Here is a 20,140-nt window from a genome sequence, read left to right on the forward strand (position 1 = left end):
CATTACTGAAGGCAGCAGCTTTAATGTTTAATGCTTCATGAGGCTTAAAATGATATTCTGTGAAAGCACATGGGAGACTGAAGTACTCCAAAATTTGCAAAGGCTTTCAAGGGGAAAAATCTAACTCAATGAAATAACTGTAATCTCATGCAACCTTAGGAAAGACTGGCTTTAAAGGGTTTCTAATCATTTGCTAGGCTCAAATAACATAATAGATTAAGAAAAATCTGCCTTAAGGAAGATTACTGCCAATCTCATAATTACTAAGGAAGTAACTGTAGCCAGAATTATTATTAGAATGTTATAAATAGAAAAAACAAAGAACCTGGATTTAAACAGTTTTGTCTGCTATCAAAATGGAAGCATATGTCGCAAGCAGCATAAAAGGAATACAAAACTAACTCCACTTCAAATTCTATCTCTGTTATGAAACACCCTCAAGAACCTCGTGTATCTATAGTGTAGTACTTCACACTTTTGCCTGCTTTCATGCATGTAATCCCTTCTCTAAACAAATTATAAACTCCTTAAGGAAAAAGACTATGATTTTAACATTTATCACTGTATTCATTATTGAATGCCTATGTTGCTACATATATGGCAATAAAAAATGCAAAAATCACTGCCTTGTTATATCACACATTCTAGTGTATGTTGACAATACATTCAGACAATAACCACATAAATAGGGAAAATATAATATATCAAATAGTGCTAATGCCATGAGAAAACTGAAGCATGGAAAGGGGAAAAGGAATCCTAGACCAGGCAGAGGGAGAGGGATAGGTGCAATTTTTAATAAGGTAGTCAATTTTACATAAAGCACCTTAACTGATCATGCAAAGCATCTGACCAAAAACCTAACGTTGCTGAGGAAGACAGCTGAAAGAATGTCTGGAGAACAATAACTGAGGAAGAAGGAATAGTAAATGCAGAAGCCCCAAGGCAGGATGTTGTATGACATACAGAAGGTACCTCAAAGTGGCCAATATGGCCGAGGCCCAGTGAATGAAAGGAAGGCAGGTAGGAGACGAGGTCAGGTGATAGAGTAGTGCCAGTCATTTGTTTTACTTTGAGACAACTGAGGAGCCAGTAGAGTATTGGGAGCAATAGAGTGCCAAGCTCTGACTAGCGTTTCAAAGGAACACTCTGGCTGCTGGTTGTAAGTAGGTTCTAAGGATGTAAAATGGAAGCAGAGGGTTCAGCTTTCACATTTAAACAGCTTGATGTCATCACTCTCTGTCCTTAAAACAAGAAAAAAGCTAAAGAAACTAAAAATCTAAAGAAACTGAAAAATCTATGAGTTTTCTTGTATCCATCAAAGAACTGAGGTTACAGAGCAAACTGCCACCCTTAATTCTGGAGAGGCAGGAACTACTGAGTCACAGCTGAGGTCTGCCTTCATGGAGCAGAAGCACCAGAGCCATAAACAATTACTTAAACAATAATTTTGATGAGTTGCTGGAGGCTGAGAGTGAGAAATTCATAGGGGCCAAAGTCTTGGGGGATACCCACACTTTTGTTGTGTTTTTTTTTTACCTCTAGGGACCCCACCAGACTCTCACAGTAAAGAGCAAAAAAATAAAATAAAATAAAATACATACATACATACATACCCTCCTGGCTCTGAAGAGGGGAGAGCTTTCTTTCTAATAAAGGCCTACGCTCCAGGGAAAAGAACTGAACCAGAGCCTTGTCCCAGGGCTGTGGGCAAAGGGCAATCCTCCCACTCACTCCAGTCCCCTCCAGCCTTTTTGTCTCACTTTAGGCAGGGAGGTTTAAAATAATAATAATAATAATAATAATAATAATAATAATAATAATACACCCTTCTGAAAATGACAGCCCAGGGACACATGCCTATTTCAAGACTGAGATTTAATAGGAACTTCTCCTCCCCCACAGCTAACCATACAGCAGGGCTCCAGTGTAGTAACAGTGGGTTACAGCTGAAAGAGCAGCAAGACACAGATTCTGAGTTCTTAGAGAAACCCAAAGACAACAAGAGAGAGAAAAAAAAAAACAAGGATGCTAAAGAATTTGAAGACTCTGGCCCCAATGGCTAGAGCAAACATTAAACACAGCCCCAATACTAGTCACATTAGCATAAAACTTCACACTAAGGACCAATGTTTCTCAGTTCTTACTACTTGGAACATCAGAGCTGTGCTGTTCTTGTAACTTCCCCAAAAATATTACAAGGCATTCTGAAAGACAAGAAAATGGAAGCAGGGAGATCAAGTGAGAGACTTCAAATAATAATCCAGATAAAAGATGACGGTGGCTTGGACCTCGGTGGTAACAGTAAAGGTGGTAAAAAGTGGACAAGTTCTGAATGATTTTTAAAGGCAGATGAGAAAATTTGCTGAAGTACTGGATGTACAGTATTAAAGAAAAAGAGGAGCTATGGATGCCTTCAAGGTTTTTGGTCAGAGCTGCTAGGAAAAATGGAGTTATTAACATGAGAAGGCTGCAGATAAAGCAGTTAGCTGGGGTGGGGTGGGTGAGGAAGTAGGTTTCAGAAATTCAATTTTTGATGTTTCAGAACACTTATAAAACCATCATTTGTGTATTCATTTAACTAATAATATTTTGGAATGCCTTTGCATCACATATCACTTCCTATGTATTACGAAAGAGACATGGAAATATGTTGGAAACCATGGAAATATGTTGGAAACCAAGGAATACTTAATAAATTGTTTCCTGAATGAATGGATTAATGAAGAGAGGATTAAACACTTTATCCAGGGCACCAAAATAACTTAATCAGCATCACAATTATAACTGTCAACCACAATAATAGCTAATGTTGGAAAATACTCAGATGTTAACAAAATGCTTTCACCTGCTCTGGGACAGAGACTGCTACTTGTTCCCTTCTATTTGAGTATCTGCCCCCCACCCCTTTTCCCAGAGTAAGAAAATTTGACCAGGCATTTGGCTTCCCAGAGTAAAGATAACATTTCCCAGCCTGCTTTGTAGTTAGGTGTGGTCAATGGTATGTGAGCAAACATGGTGTGTACCATTTTCTATGAAGTGCTCTTAAGGGAAATGGGTACACCCACCATTTTCCCTTTCCCGGCCTCTTCCTGTTAGCTGAAGTGCTGATGTGATAATGAACCATCTTGGACCACATGGACAGTGTCACACCCCCGAGATTGCCATGGAACAAAAGGGAAAGAGCTTGGATCCCAAAAACCACGGCGCCATCTTATCAGCTCTGGGCTGCACAAACTCAGGCTGTTACACGAAAGAATAAACCTTCTATCTTATTTAAGTCACTGTTATCTTGGCTCTTTGTTACAGTAGCTTAACCTGAAACCTAACCAATAAATTTAATAAATCCTCAGAACAATTCTCTGGTGCAAATAATATGTTGGGTTTTTGTTTTAATTCCTTACTATGTATCTTTTTTAAAGAGTAGAAAAATAAATTGGAAGCATAGCCTTGTTCTATATAATTATATCCAACAGTGAAGAGAAACTAGCTGAAAATAATTCTGTTAAAATTGATTGTAACAAGTTTTACTACAAGGTTTGGATTTGGGCATTCAATACACAGTACAATATTCACTACCTAGAAAAGCCATGTGGTAACAATTTTCAAAGATAATTGAAGAATTATATGCACTAGCTCAATGTTAATGCTTCTATTCTCCTTGAAATTCCTGCAACTATTAAGCATTGTAAGTACCAACAATTAGTTCCTTAGTTTAAAATTGCCTGTGTTGCTCACTGAACTCTAGACCTAATTTGTGCCAATCAGACAGAGATGCCAAAGTTGCTGTTGAAGTATCCAGATCTTTGGATATACGTGTATGTATGTATATTTATCTCAGGAGACCATTCCATACATTTGGAACAGTTTCACACCTTAAGTGTTTGAATCATGATACAGACTTGAGTTGGAAAGAGTAGGAAAAAAAACCCCAACAACATGCAAATGCTATACAAGCAACCATAACTTACAGAATAAATAACTGAAAAATGGCTTATGAAGAACAAGACTCTTTGGCACTATTTACTGTGATATATTTCTGCACTAAAAATGTATACATTTTCATTCAATTGCTCTCCAACTTCCATCACTGTTTAACTGCCTAAGCCAGAGTAATTCATTATAAAGGCTTTTGACTATTCACTTATGCTTTAAAGGAGAATACTTTCTACTCTGGCTATATATTTTGAGATTTGCTAAAATAATATCCTAAATTAAAAAAAAATAGAAAATCAAAACCCTGATCAATATTTTATATAGTGAAAAGTTATTTCCCTAAATTAAATACACTTAAATTACAAACCTGCTAACTGCATGGCAACACCCAGATTACTGAACCCATGCAAAGCTAGGGAGACTAACACCTACAGGTGGACACACTGACAACTACAAACTGAATTCCAAGATTCAGAGGTGGTCTTACCTCCAAATCTTTTGGTATTTTCTGATGTGATGCTTGGAAAACAAAAGAGCTTAAATATACTTAAGTGGGATAACCCAATTTTTACTACTCAGTGAAAGAGATGTCTGTATCAGTATTTTAAAATACAGCAACCACATGTTTTTCTAAATTCTTATGATAGTATTTCTAACATCAGGGATTCTAATTCTTCTAGACAAATGTAATCAGGAGCACGGGAAAATACTTCCCTGTTCCAAATAGGGAAAGCTAGATATGTCTCTAAATCAGTTTTATTGCTCAGCTCTTAAAAAAAAAATAAAAAAGAAAGAAAGATATAGGTAATGCATATAAAGAACCTCTTCTTTTATACTGTGTTTCAAGGCAACAAGCAAAGATACAAAAAGGTAGAAAAAGTAAGCTGTCAAGTCGAAACCATAAAATAAAATATTACCTTTAGCTGGGTTTACTTTTATCCCTGACCTATACAGCATTTCCTCATTCTGCCAGTCTCCATTCCTGATAGCAGTCTTGAGTCCATAGAAAACAATTAACGTAGCTGTAGCATAAAAAATCAGGCTCTTGAGGAACCGCTTTTGTACTTTGACATAAAGGGCTCTGGCACCCACTGTAATCAGAAGGCAGAAGCCCATACTAGGAATATACAACACTCGCTCTGCAATTACAAAGCCGACATAGAAAAACAAGTTTGTAGCAGGAACAAAGGGTATTACTAACAAAGATAAAGACAGAACAACAATGTTCTCTGTAGAAGGAAGTTGTGTTCTCTGTAATACATTATTTTTAATGCCATTTTCTACTTTGGATGTAATACTGGGCTTAATCTCTGAGTTCCTGTATTCCGCATCTGAAAGGCAGCTATGGCCATTTGCATTCTGCTTGCCATTTGTTACAACCTTCTCATTGCATTCTTTTCCTAAGCTTGGGCTCTTCAAACTATAGTAGGCAAGGAGGAGGAGTCCAGAATAGAAGGCCACAGTGTGTAGGTTTCTCCAATCACAAATTGTTTTGAGCAGAGGCACAGCATCCATGGACCAATCAAAACTGAGGGTATCTGGACACAGCAACAGCCAGAGGTTCTTGGTTGGCAAGTAGAAGAAGGTGAGGGTGCGAGCCAGGAAGCTGTCGGAATCAGCAGCTGGGTTGTCAGAGTTGGAAAAGCTTGGTGGTTTGTTTCCCATCCAGTATAAACGGGCACCCAAAAGAGAGGTCCCCCAGAAAGTTAACAAACTAATGCTGAGAAAAAGAGACAGGTTCTTCCCCTGAAACCAAAAGAGAGGGAAAAAAAATGTAAGATCATCATCAACACAGAATAGAGCTATTTCACTAAAATTTAGAGATTAAATACATTTTAAAATGAACAATTTGTAATGCACCATTACATTTCAAGTGGCTTCATTTCCATCTCTTTTAAAACGTTTAATGAAATTTTAACCTGAAAAAAAAAAAATGTGGGCTCCTAGTTTGTACAAAACTTTGAATGATTGTTTTTTCTTGTTTCTTTTTAAAGTACCAATAACCAAAGTCTCAATTTCTTAACCTTTAAAAATGAGCTCAATGTATTTCTCTTTCAAATAGGTATTAGGGCAAAATGAGACCACAGTGTAAAAGTACTTAGTGCTCTGTCTAGAATATAGCAGGCATCTAATAACTATACTCTTTCATCTTATGGTTTGGATTCTGGGGAAATGTAAAGAAGGAGTATGTCATAGAATATGGGGTATGACAGCATGTTCTGTTTAGCTCGAAGACAGGAACAGCATTTAGCTCTGTCTATGCCAGTTCCCATTTCATTGTCTGAATTTCCTTGAAGAATTTATAAACTAGGCTTTCATCTGCTGCTCCATGCTGTCAATGACATCACTTACACCAAACATTTAATCACACTCTCCATGAGTCTCAAATTTTTCATGTTGATGACAACTTTTAAAGATAAAATGATTTTAATCACATACTTTCTTATTTCAAGTGAAAGGCAGAAAATCATGACAGAAAGGCCAAAGGACATTCCTGTTAATGTGAACGTTCTGCAAAACCCTTTCAACCTGATTAGAATTTAGTAACTTCTAACAATTTAAGTCCTGAGGAGGCAGGGGAGTCCTGAGGGAAAAGGGACAGAATACCCCAAACTTCATGATTCACTAGTAATCTGATCTCTCATTGCAAATATTTTGGTATTATATTAGAACTGTCTAATTCAAAGACATTCAGACTGGTGCCTGGAACCTCATAAAAGATATGTCAAATACGAAGTTTGAAAAGCAATCCATAAAGAGCAATATCTTGAGCATGTACGACATCTACTAAAACAGTCTCAGTATTGTCCACAATTGCCACACTGGATTCTCTTGCTCAGGCTCCTTCTCACCTCTCCCCCTCTGACTGCTGGAAGCTACACCACCAGTCATGGACCCTCTTCTCTATCTCCAACCTCAACCTAATAAGCTCAACAATGCTCATGACTGTAAACATTGTGAATATATGCTGATTAATCCCAAATCGGTATCTTTAATAAGTAGAATCTAGGTTTGCAATATTTAAGTTCTTGTTGCAACATATAGAAGACAAAAGATTCATTCCTTGAATTAAAAATAAATAAATCTTCTAAATAGCAATCACATACACAAAAAAATAATAAACCAACAAAAAAATAGATGGAAGAATATGGACAGGAAATTCAGAGAAGGAAAAAACTCAAATAACAAGAAACATATGAAAAGATGCTCAATCTCAGTTAATAAAACTATAATTAAAGCAAAAAACATATTTCAAATGAATCAGTTTGGAAAAATTAAAGAGAATGCATATGAGAGTTACAAATTGTGTGAGCACTATCACCCATTGTTGGGGGAATATACATTGTAAAAGTTGGGGTGAAAATTTGGAAATATTTAGTAAAATTAATATTTTTTCTCATCTATGATTTGGTAGACTGTACTCAGTTATATATTCTCTAACAAAACCTCTTGATTCTAAATACAAGGATGTCTAATACAGTATTTTTATAAAAGGAAAAATCTGGAAATAGCTAACAATTTAAATAGGGCAATATAGAAAAAAATCATGGTATACCATATGATCAGAATCTCTATGGCAATTAAAAGGAAGGAACAATATGTATATCAATATATCTATCAACATGAAAAATACCATGTAGCAATTAAGTCAAATGAACCAAACCGTTATGCAACAACATGACTAATGAAAAAGCACGTTCAAACAATGTATATTATAGAACTATATAAATCATTCAGAAAAAAACACCATATATTTTTCACAAATGTATAAATATGTAAAGTCTTTTTCAAGACTGGAAGTATTCACAGCAAATAGAAGATGTTGAAATTTTTAGGGCGGGGTGGGGGTGGAAAGAGAATGTATCCATGTATAAGAGACAAAGATTGCTTCAAATTTATAAGGTATTTAGCCCCAGTCCCCCAAAAATAGATTGGGAAAAAATTAAGGGTGTGACAATCCGATATGTGTTAACTTTCATCTCCCACATTAAGAAAAATATTTTTTGAAATAAATATATGGAAAATATTTTTAAAAATATAAAATCTGGTCTTAGGTACCTATGTGCCTGATGTGTTAATTCCTATACTTTTTTATACTTATTATTTAGTGTAACTTTTATAATTTTTAATTCCCCAACATTAAAAAAATACTTTTCCATGTCCCAACTCAAACTATCTCCATTGTATTTTGTGATCCTTATCTTAATTTTGCTAGAAAATCTCCTAAATCTACAAGAAAATTAGATTAAAACACAATGGAGGGGGCAAGATGGCGGAGTGGTGAGGAGTAGAATTTCGTCTCTCCCCTAGAGCAGCTGGCAATTACCCAAGAACTATATGAAACAGTGTTTTCGGGGTCTCCAGTAACCAGTCACACATTGGACACAAGTTTGGAATTGGAGGAAAAGCTGAGATCGCAGCGAACATTGTAAGTTCCCCAGACCAGGGGTCTGGCGCCCCTCCCCACCCAGACCTCACAGACTGTCTTCCTTCCAGCTCCCTGAAAGGGGGGAAAAAAAAACCCAAAAAACAGCAATCTGCTGAGGGCAAGAAGGGTGGCTCAACCCAGCATCAACTGCAGAATTAATTAACAAATTAATTAACTAACTTTGGGAGCTGGGGTGCTAAAGAAGGGCTGGACTCCGAGAAGTCGGGGCACGTAAAAGCAGGCACCCATTACCAGACTCCAAAAAAGCCATTTTTTTTTCCCCTACATTTTGTCCCTTCTGGCTTCTCACGGATCCCTTATCTTTTTGCATTTCAGTAGCCCCCTGCACGGGTGGAACTGAAGTGGTTGGAGAGTAATTATCAGACAATAGTCCAAAGCATATCTTTAAAGGCTCTATTCTGACACTGACAAAACTTCCAGGCTGGGGAAAGACTTTTAAAAAGAGACTCTTTTTTTTCTTTTCTCCTTTTTTCTTTTTCTTGATTTCTTTTCTTTTTTTTTTTTTTTTTTTTTTAAATCTAAAAGTAATATATGTGGTTATTTTCTATCGGAAAGCCCAGGTTGAGGGACTAGGTTGGGCTTGGGGGAGACAGAGTACCCACAGTGTCTCTGAATTCCGTATTCACTACTGAAGGCCTCCACCCCGTCTTTAATTGGCAACTCAGGCTGACCAAGGAATCTACCTGGAGAGGCCCCAAAGAGGAGAGGGGAGAAGGCAATAGTGTCCCTGAGAGACAACTGGAGTTCTGAGGATTGGGAAAGCGGAGTGAGGTCCAGCTCAACTGGCAGTCCTCCTTCTGGGAATTCAGACCCCAGGGGATGGAATTCAGATTCCTGCTTCAGTCAGCCACGCCCCTGACAGGATCAGAGTCACCAGGAGAACTAAAGGCTCCACACCTCCTTACACTGGTGGGGGAGCTGCGGGCTGGCCAGCGCCACCTGCTGGACAGGAGAGGAAAAGCACCAATTCTAAAGGCCTCATAGGAGGGTCTCATTCTCAGGAAAACTCCATACCCTCCCAATGAGACCTGGGCCTCACTAGACTGGGAAAATCTGACTAGGGTCGACCATATCTGAAGAGACCCACTCACAAAAAGGTTACATAGAGGCAGAGCAAGAAACAGAAAAAACAAGAGGGGAAAAATTCTGATCAACTAAATAGAACCTAAGTTACAGGTCTAGAATAAGTTGAACTCAATAACAGAGGCCAGAGAACAAAGCCAACCAACAAGAACACCACTAGGTAAAAGACAGAAAACAAGCTCCAAAATAAACTAATCAAGAAAATCAGATGCCTAGACAACTTAAGATAACAAGCCATACCAGGAACAAACAAATAGCTCAGCTGAGACACAGGAGTGGAGGCAACTCATGCTAAATAAATTTGATGAAATGAAGGAAGATATAGCAAAAGAGCTGAAGGATATAAAGAAGACACTGGCTGACCATAAAGAAGAATTTATAAACTTAAAAAAACAAATGGCAGAACTCATGGGAATGAAGGCCACAATGGAGGAGATGAAAAACACAGTGGAGGGACACAACAGTAGATTTGAACAGGCAGAAGAAAGGATCAGTGAACTGGAAGACAGGTCATTCGAATTCATACACACAAAAGAACAGATGGTGAAAAAAATGGAGAAATATGAGCAGGGTCTTAGGGAGCTGAGTGACAACATGAAATGCACAAATATACGTGTTATGGGTATCCCAGAAGGAGAAGAGAGGGTAAAAGAGGCAGAAAGAGTAATAGAAGACATAGTCACTGAAAATTTCCCAACTCTCATAAAAGACAGAAAATTAGAGATTCAAGAAGTACAACGTACCCCAAATAGAATAGATCCAACTAGACCTACTCCAAGACACTTACTGGTCAGATTGTCCAATGTCAAAGACAAAGAGAGGATTCTGAAAGCAGCAAGAGAAAAGCAATCCATCACATACAAGGGAAGGTCAATAAGACTATATACAGATTTCTCTGCAGAAACCATGGAGGCAAGAAGACAGTGGCATGATGTATTTAAGATACTGAAAGAGAAAAACTGCCAACCAAGAATTCTATATCCAGCAAAACATTCCTTCAAAAATGAGGGAGAGATTAAAACATTTTCAGACAAACAGACACTGAGAGAGTTTGTGAATAACAGACCGGCACTACAAGAAATACTAAAGAGAGTGCTACAGGCTGATAGGAAAAGACAGGAAAGAGAGAGTTGGAGAAGAGTGCAGAAATGAAGATTATCAGGAAAGGTAAAAGGAGAGGAAAAAATAAGATATGACATATAAATTCCAAAAAACAAAATGGTAGTAGAAAGTACTGCCCTTACAGTAATAACACTAAATGTAAATGGATTAAACTCCCCAATAAAAAGACACAGACTGGCAGAATGGATTAAAAAACAAGACGCATCTATATGCTGTCTACAAGAAACTCACTGTAGACACAAGGACAAACATAGACTGAAAGTAAAAGGTTGGAAAAAGATATTTCATGCAAACAACACCCAGAAAAAAGCGGGAGTAGCTATATTAATATCAGACAAGTTAGACTTCAAAAGCGAAACAATTAAAAGAGACAAAGAAGGACACTATATATTAATAAAAGGGTCAATTCATCAAGAAAACATAACAGTCATAAATATTTATGCACCAAGCCAGAATGCCCCAAAATTCATGAGGCAAACACTGCGATCACTGAAAGGAGAAATAGATACCTCTACAATAATAGTTGGAGACTTCAATACACCACTCTCATCAATGGATAGAACATCTAGACAGAGGATCACTAAAGAAATGGAGATGTAGAATTGTATGATAAATGAACTAGACTTGACAGATATTTATAGAACACTACATCCAAAAACAGCAGGATACACTTTTTTCTCAAGTGCTCATGGAACATTCTCTAGGATAGACCACATGTTGGGTCACAAAGCAAGTCTCAACAAATTTAAAATATTGATATTATACAAAACACTTTCTCAGACCACAATGGAATGAAGTTGGAAATAAATAAAAGGCAGAAGGTCATAAAATTCACAAACATATGGAGGCTAAACAACACCCTCTTAGAAAACCAGTGGGTAAAGGAAGAAATTACAAGAGAAATTAGTAAATACCTCGAGGCAAATGACAATGAAAACACAACTTATCAAAACTTATGGGATGCAGCAAAGGCGGTGCTGAGAGGGAAATTTATTGCCCTAAATGCCTATATTAAAAGAGAAGAGAGAGCAAAAATTGAAGAGTTAACTGCTCACCTGGGGGAATTAGAGAAAGAACAGCAAACTAATCCCAAAGCAAGCAGAAGGGAAGAAAAAACAAAGATTAGAGCAGAAATAAACGCAATTGAGAACAGGAAAACAATAGAGAGAATCAACAAAACCAGAAGTTGGTTCTTTGAGAAAATCAATAAAATCGATGGACCACTGGCTAGGCTAACAAAAAAAAAAAGAGCAGATGCAAATAAATGCAATGAGAAATGGGAAAGGAAATATAACTACCGACCCTGCAGAAATTAAGGAGATAATAAGAAGACACTATGAGCAACTATATGCTAATAAACTAGACAACTTAGATGAAATGGACAACTTCCTAGAAAAGCATAAACAACCAACATTAACTCAAGAAGAAATAGATGACCACAACAAACCAATCACAAGTAAAGAGAATGAGTCAGTCATCAAAAAGCTCCCAAAAAGGAAAAGCCCAGGACCAGATGGTTTCACATGTGAATTCTATCAAGCATTCAAGAACGAATTAGTACCAATACTGCTCAATCTCTTCAAAAAAATTGAAGAAGAGGGAAAGCTACCTAACTCTTTCTATGAAGCCATCATCACCCTAATACCAAAACCAGGCAAAGATACTACAAAAAAAGAAAATCACAGACCAATTTCTTTAATGAATATATACACAAAAACCCTCAACAAAATACTCGCAAATCGAATCCAGCAGCACATTAAAAGAATTATACACCATGACCAGGTGGGATTTATTCCAGGTATGCAAGGCTGGTTCAACACAAGAAAATCAATTAATGTAATACACCACATCAATAAATCAAATCAGAAGAACCACATGATCATCTCGATTGATGCAGAAAAGGCATTTGACAAAATTCAACATCCTTTCCTGATGAAAACACTTCAAACGATAGGAATAGAAGGGAACTTTTTCAATATGATAAAGGCAATATATGAAAAACCCACAGCTAACATCACACTCAATGGGGAGAGACTGAAAACTTTTCCTCTAAGATCAGGAACAAGACAGGGATGCCCACTATCACCATTATTATTCAACATTGTGCTGGAAGTTCTAGCTAGAGCAATTAGGCAAGAAAAAGAAATAAAAGGCATCCAAATTGGAGAGGAAGAAGTAAAACTTTCACTATTTCCAGATGACATGATTCTATACGTAGGAAATCCAGAAAAATCTACAGCCAAGCTACGAGAACTAGTCAATGAATACAGCAAAGTAGCACGCTACAAGATCAACACGCAAAAATCTGTAGTGTTCCTATACACAAGTAATGTGCAACAAGAGGAGGAAATCAAGAAAAAAATCCCATTTACAATAGCAACCAAAAGAATCAAGTATTTAGGAATAAACTTAACCAAGGACACAAAAGACCTTTACATAGAAAACTATAAGAAACTGCTAAAAGAAATTGAACAAGACCTGAAAAAATGGAAGAACATACCATGTTCATGGATTAGAAGACTAAATATAGTTAAGATGGCAATTTTACCTAAACTGATTTACAGATTCAATGCAATACCAGTTCAAATCCTAACAACTTACTTTACAGAAATAGAAAAACCAATAACTAAATATATTTGGAAGGGTAAGGTGCCCCGAATAGCCAAAAATGTCTTGAGAAAGAGGAATGAAGAGGGAGGTCTCACACTACCTGACTTTGAAGCATATTACAAAGCTACAGTGCTCAAAACAGCATGGTACTGGCATAAGGACAGATACACTGATCAATGGAATCGAATTGAGTGTTCAGAAGTAGACCCTTACATCTATGGACAACTGATCTTTGATAAGGCAGTGAAGCCGAAGCAACTGGGAAAAAGCAGCCTGTTCAATAAATGGTGTTTGGAGAACTGGATATCCATTTCCAAAAGAATGAAAGAGGATGTCCATCTCACACCTTATACCAAAATTAACTCAAAGTGGATCAAAGACCTAAACATTAGCACCAAGACCATAAAACTCTTAGAAGAAAATGTAGGGCAATATCTTAAAGATCTTGTGAAAGGAGTTGGTTTCTTAGACCTCACACCCAAGGCACGAGCAACCAAAGAACAAACAGACAAATGGGATCTCCTCAAAATTAAACACTTTTGTACATCAAAGGACTTTGTCAGAAAAGTAAAAAGGCAACCTACACAATGGGAGATGATATTTGGAAACCACATATCAGATAAGGGTTTAATATCCCGAATATATAAAGGAATCCTGCATCTCAATAACAGAAAGACAAACAATCCAATTAAAAAATGGGCAAAAGACATGAACAGACATTTTTCTGAAGAGGAAACACAAATGGCTCAAAAGCATATGAAAAAATGCTCAACTTCACTGGCTATTAAGGAAATGCAAATCAAAACCACAATGAGATATCATCTCACACCTACCAGAATGGCCATTATCCAAAAAAACAGAAAATGACAAGTGCTGGAGAGGATGTGGAGAAAGAGGCACACTTATTCATTGTTGGTGGGAATGTAGAATGGTGCAACCACTCTGGAAGACAGTATGGAGGTTCCCCAGGAAGCTAAATATAGATTTGCCATATGACCCAGCTATTCCATTGCTGGGTATATACTCAGAGGAACTGAAACTTAAGACACAAACAGACATTTGTAAACCAATGTTTATTGCAGCATTATTCACAATTGCCAAGAGATGGAAACAGCCCAAATGTCCATCAAAGGATGAGTGGATAAACAAACTGTGGTACATACACATGATGGAATATCATGCAACTGTAAGACAGAACAAAGACATGGATCATGTAATAATGTGGATGAACCTTGAGGACATTATGTTGAGTGAAGTTAGCCAGAAACAAAAGGACATATTCTGTATGGTCTCACTGATATGAACAGACATTAATGAACAAATTTTGGGAGTTAAAAGCTGACAACACAGGCGACCAGGAGATAGAAAGAGGGCAGAGATCAGCCATTTGATGCTGAAGGACTACAGAATGTTTAGGATTGATTGCATAGATCCAGAAATAGATAGCATAATACTGTGTGATGGTAGCACGCTATTGTAAGTACACTGAACAAAGATGTCTGTGAGTAAAGCTGAAAGAGGTGGGATAGGAGAATGTATGACACCAGAGGTAAAGATAGATGATAAAGACTGGGACTGTATAATGTGGCAAAAACTGGAGTGGCCAATGACTGTTACTAAATACACAAATATAAAAATGTTTTTGCATGTGGGAAAGCAAATGAATGTCAACCATGTAGAAATTTGAAAAAGGGATGGTATTCAGGAAAAAAACATAATCAAAGCAAACTGGAGTCTATGGTCAACAGTAACATTGTAATATACCTCCATTAAATGTAACAAAGGCAATATGCCAATGCTAAATGTATATGAGAGGGGGATATCGGGGAGTAATATGGGATTCTTGGTAGTGGTGTTATTTGCTGTCCTTACTAGTATATTGTATTGTATGGCATGTTATTTTTCTTTTTATCATTTTTTCTTATTGCTTAAAAAAAAAAAAAAACAATTTTTCTTGTAGTAATCAGTAAGTTCAAGTGCTGACTGTGGTGATAAATGTACAACTTTATAATGATACCATGAACAACTGATTGTACACTGTGGATAAATGTATGGTATGTGAACATAACTCTATAAAATTGTAGGAAAATATATATATAGGAGTAACAGTGTTGGAGAAAACATGGTGAGAGGGATGATGCCTCACCAATATGGACTAACTACAATGTGTAAACTCAGAATTGAATCTTAGAACATAGCCTAACGTGGACACAATAATTGTAATAGTCCCTAGATTGTAAGCTCTTACAGCAGTTAACTCTATCCCTGAATTGTAAGGCCTATCTCTAAACTTTGAGATGCTGATCCCCTAGCGTATAACCTGATTGGTCTCTGGAACAATGCATATCTCTTAGACACCTGAAACTCAGAGCTAGAGCTCGGCAGAAATGAATGTCAGTATTAGTGCATACAGCCACTGTCAAAAAAAAAAAAAAAAAAAGCTGAAAAAGAGCCCAGACTTCAATTAGTGATATGAATGAAGCAGGTCTGGTTAAGACCAGGGCAAGCCAGGCCAAAGGGTAAAGGTTGAAACTGATTGTGTTTTAAAACTTCAACTTTCATATGAGACCAAGGGAATAGATATCTATTTGGTACAGGATCTAAATTTTCTAAACGGTACAACTCTACAGTCGATTTGTTCAAACACCACAATTGCATGGAACTTTGAATAGGAAGTGAGATACGGTAGGTTAGTATAGGCTGGAGTGAAATAGTGACACATCCTAGAGTAATTTGGGCAGATAATAAAAAATATATTTACAGCCTCCCCCTCTCCAGCCCCAAGGATCTGGAGGAAGGTGCGGATGTGTTGGACATCCTCACCTGGAGTGGTGTTGATGTTGTCACAAACATTGCGACTGGCAGTTTGATGTGCTGAGCCCTCGAGCATGGGACTTGCCCTTATGAAGCTCATTACCACAAAGGAGAGTCTAAACTTGTATGTAATGGTGCCTAAGAGTCTCCCCCTGAGTACCTCTTTGTTGCTCAGATGTGGCCCTCTCTCTCTCTAACTGAGCCATCTCGACAGGTGAACTCGCTGCCCTCCCCTCTACGTGGGACCCGACTCCCAGGGGTGTAAATCTCCCTGGCAACACAGAGTATGACTCCCGGGGATGAATGTGGACCCGGCATCATGGGACTGAGAGTATCTTCTTGACCAAAAGGGGGATGCAAAATGAGACAAAATAGTTTCAGTGGCTGAGAGATTCCAAATGGAGTCGAGAGGTCACTCTGGTGGACATTCTTGTGCACTATATAGATAACACCTCTTAGGCTTTAATGTATTGGAATAGCTAGAAGTAAATACCTGAAACTACCAAACTCCAACCCAGCAGTCTGGACTCCTGAAGACAATTATATAATAATGTAGATTACAAGGGGTGACAGTGTGATTGTGAAGACCTTGTGGATCACACCCCCTTTATCTAGTGTATGGATGAGTGGAGGAAGGGGGATAAAAACTAAAGGACAAATGGGGTGGGATAGGGGGATGATTTGGGTGTTCTCTTTTCACTTTTATTTTTTATTCTTGTTCTGGTTCTTTCTGATGTAAGGAAAATGTTCAGAGATAGATTGTGGTGATGAACACATAACTATGTTATCATACTGTGGACAGTGGATTGTATATCATGGATGACTGTATGGTGTGTGAATGTATTTCAATAAAACTGAATTTAATAATAAAAAAAAAAAACACAATGCATACAAGTTAGGAAACAAAATTATGATAATATTATCCAAAAGTTCTCTCTTAGATCTGAGATAGTACACCTGACACATCTTTGAATCCCCAGCTTAACAAAGAGCCCGGCATCTGCAGGCATTGAGATAAAAGCTTCTTAAACTAACTCTGGCCCTCTAATCAAGAATCAGTGTGTACCTATCTTTACCTCCCACATTTTAAAATCCTGTTATACTAAATTCAATTCCCAATTTCCCCCATGAAGGCTCCTGAAGTAAACAATATTGCACAACTCCAAGGCACTATTTTACAATAACATGGTTGTCACCACTGTGACATACAGAAACTTCATCTGTCACCTTTATATCACCCCACATATTTTTCCTGTCACCATCTCTTGCCATGAAAAGTACACATAAAAGCAATGGTATAGGAGGTTCTGGAGGAGCATTTTCCTGTCTAAACTTTCATTCCAAAAGTAGAATTAGAAATGAGACACTTACTACATCCCTAATAAAAATTCTCATCAGAAACATTTCATGCCAATTAGTGAATGGGCAGAGTCCCTTCATGTTTTAATGCATCTGTTTGTTTACAAAATGATACAGAACTTCTTTATGGAAGCCTATATTTTTTTTAAAAAAGTTTAAATATTCTTCATTTTTGTTCAAGTTCTTCTTTAACATAAAAAGGAAAATCAGCCCTAAATTCCATTTTGTGTTTTTAAAAATAGTACAGATTGCTAATCACAAAACTCTAGTGGGGTTTTTCCCTATAGACAGAAGGAGTCATAGAATGGAAATCAGCCAGGAATATTAGGTTCATAGTTGACAACTTTATCTCTAGTCTTTTGACATGCTAATGATATGAAAGAACATAGTTCAGTAAGCAAATAATGTGACATTTATCATACACCATCAAAATATTCCCCACACATCACCTGAAATTTGAAGGAAAAACTAATTAGAAGACCCTGCCTTATTAATCAGTGGTAATGCCTTTACAGAAACCCTGCAGTGAATTATTTTTCCGTGGGAATCTTTGAATAAAATAAAAAGATCCACAAAAGTGAAGTGAAAATGAACTGTAACAACTCCCCTCCTCCATTATTCAAGAACTGTCACTCAAATGATGTCAAGCTTTAGCATTGTCTTCTGATCTCAGGATTTCAGGAACATAAATGAAACTATAAAGGAATATTCAAACCCAGTGAAAGAAAAATGTAAACATTCTGTCTTGGAGAAATAAAATCATCATGAGGCTCACTGTTCGTCAAAATAATGAAAATAAATAACTTCAGCATAAAGCTCATTTAATTTCAAATTAAGCCTTTGGCAATGATAGTAGAGTTGTAATAAAGTTGATAAGAATCAATACCTGAAAGTTATAATAAGCATAATTGAGAGAAAAGGCTATCCAGACATAACAAAAATCTAGCATCCTCTATTTTGTATCCAACATTCATCACTGAAGTCATAAGCTTTCCTTATAACAACTAACATGGGATTTCTTTTAGCTGCCTTCATTCCTAAAATAGTTCTCACTGGGTATTCACCCCAAAATATGAGTTTAAAAGCATAGTTTTCCAAACATTTGATAAGAAGAACTATATGGCTGAAAGTATAATAGGGATTGTTTCTAAAAAATATTCATATGATTTATCAAGTTTTTGCCATAATGAAATTGTGAGGGTTGGTTCTATTTTTCTTTAAGTTGGGGTTTTCTTATTAAAAATCAGTAAAACACTTGAAACTTTTTCCCACATCAACTAACAGAAAAAAATAAAATAATTCCAATGTTTGGTATCTAAAAAAGATATAAAGAGGTTCAATGGATGGGCATATCCCATCATTGTGGAGAAAGAAGTTAAAGATTAAGGATATGAAAAACTTGCGTTATTGAGATATTTAGCACTTAAGATGATAAGGCACTCTTTCATTTACTTATGCAAACTCTACAATACTTCCCACTGAGTTTTAAAACGCATCAGAAAGCATTAGTACAGATCCAGCTAAACCTCCAATAGCTAAATAAATCAATTTACAAACGTGAATTATCTCAAGAAAATTTACAGATTTTTTTTCTAGACCACATTAGAGCTTACCAAACAAGGTTTTCATCAAGGAAGATTGGATAAAAGCATATTTCATTTTTCTGATTTAATGATATAATATTTAACCAAAATTTAAAATCAAACATATTTAGATTAATTTAGTATTAGAAAGTTGACAGGGACAACAGATTTTTTTTCCTTATTTCAGTTACAATCACAATTTGCCTATTTGAAATTCCTTATAATCTTCATTTATACATATGATACTAGGTAACATTGGTAAAAATAAACATTTTATTTGTAATATTAAAAAATGTAATGTAGAGAGAAGAAATCTAAGATGGCCATCTATTCTTTAATTTTACCACACTTGATGAAGACTTTTCTTAATTTTACTTAACTTTTTAAAAAATTTATAATACTCTTCAAAATGGTAGTTACCAAACACCAAGACCTTGGTTTCTAATACCATTCTCCAATAAAATGAACCTGAACCAGGTTCCACTGGAAATGGCTGGTTTAGGACTGGGGCAGGGAAGACACAAAATAAGTACTGCCAGAAAGTGAGGAAGTACTCAAAACACACACGCACGTACACACAACGATGGGGGTATTTCACAGGCGCACAGGAGCCAAAGCTCCCAATGGCCAAAGATGAAACAATCTGAGCAACAAAATAAACAAAAGTGTATGGGATTATAGCCCAAAGTATAAAATAGTTATGAGTCCATGATCATATAAATAAATGATATAATAAATAAATAAATAAATAAATAAATAGGGTAGGTGAGACAAAATTTCTGTGCAGAAGAATTCATTTTGGGGGGGAGGGGCTAGAGAAATTTATTAAAATGTTTAAAATCTTATATCCAGAGTATCCATCCAGCTGCCTTTCAAATGGTTAAGGGCTGCATGGTTATTGTTGCTGTCATGAGAAGTCCTTGAAACCTTCAGGCCAATGAACTGTCTACCTGTGTTCTCCCCCTAAAGTGAATTCCAAATCCTTGCTTTCTAAACTGTCCCATGCATTGCAGCCAAAGTGTCTTCTACACCTTTAAAAGGTCTCCACAATCTGCACCCAAGCACGCTGTCCCATAGATAAAGATGTGTACCATGGAGCAAATACAAAGCTTGTCCAAACAGGTCAGACTCCACCATTACTTCTGGCTTAGTGTAAGTAATTTATGGAAATACTCCACCACAA

General features: G+C 36.7%; 1 protein-coding gene across 1 annotated transcript in view; it reads right to left on the bottom strand.

Moving 5' to 3' along the window:
* TMTC2 (transmembrane O-mannosyltransferase targeting cadherins 2) overlaps positions 1-20,140 on the bottom strand; it is a 438,482-nt gene that overhangs the window by 209,841 nt on the left and 208,501 nt on the right. Inside the window, exon 3 of the mRNA XM_037847587.1 lies at positions 4,854-5,682. Within this exon, the coding sequence (XP_037703515.1) occupies positions 4,854-5,682 (829 nt within the window). The remainder of the gene's footprint in view (positions 1-4,853; positions 5,683-20,140) is intronic.

This window comes from Choloepus didactylus, chromosome 8, assembly GCF_015220235.1.
Source record: "Choloepus didactylus isolate mChoDid1 chromosome 8, mChoDid1.pri, whole genome shotgun sequence".
Classification (NCBI taxonomy): Eukaryota; Metazoa; Chordata; class Mammalia; order Pilosa; family Megalonychidae; genus Choloepus; species Choloepus didactylus.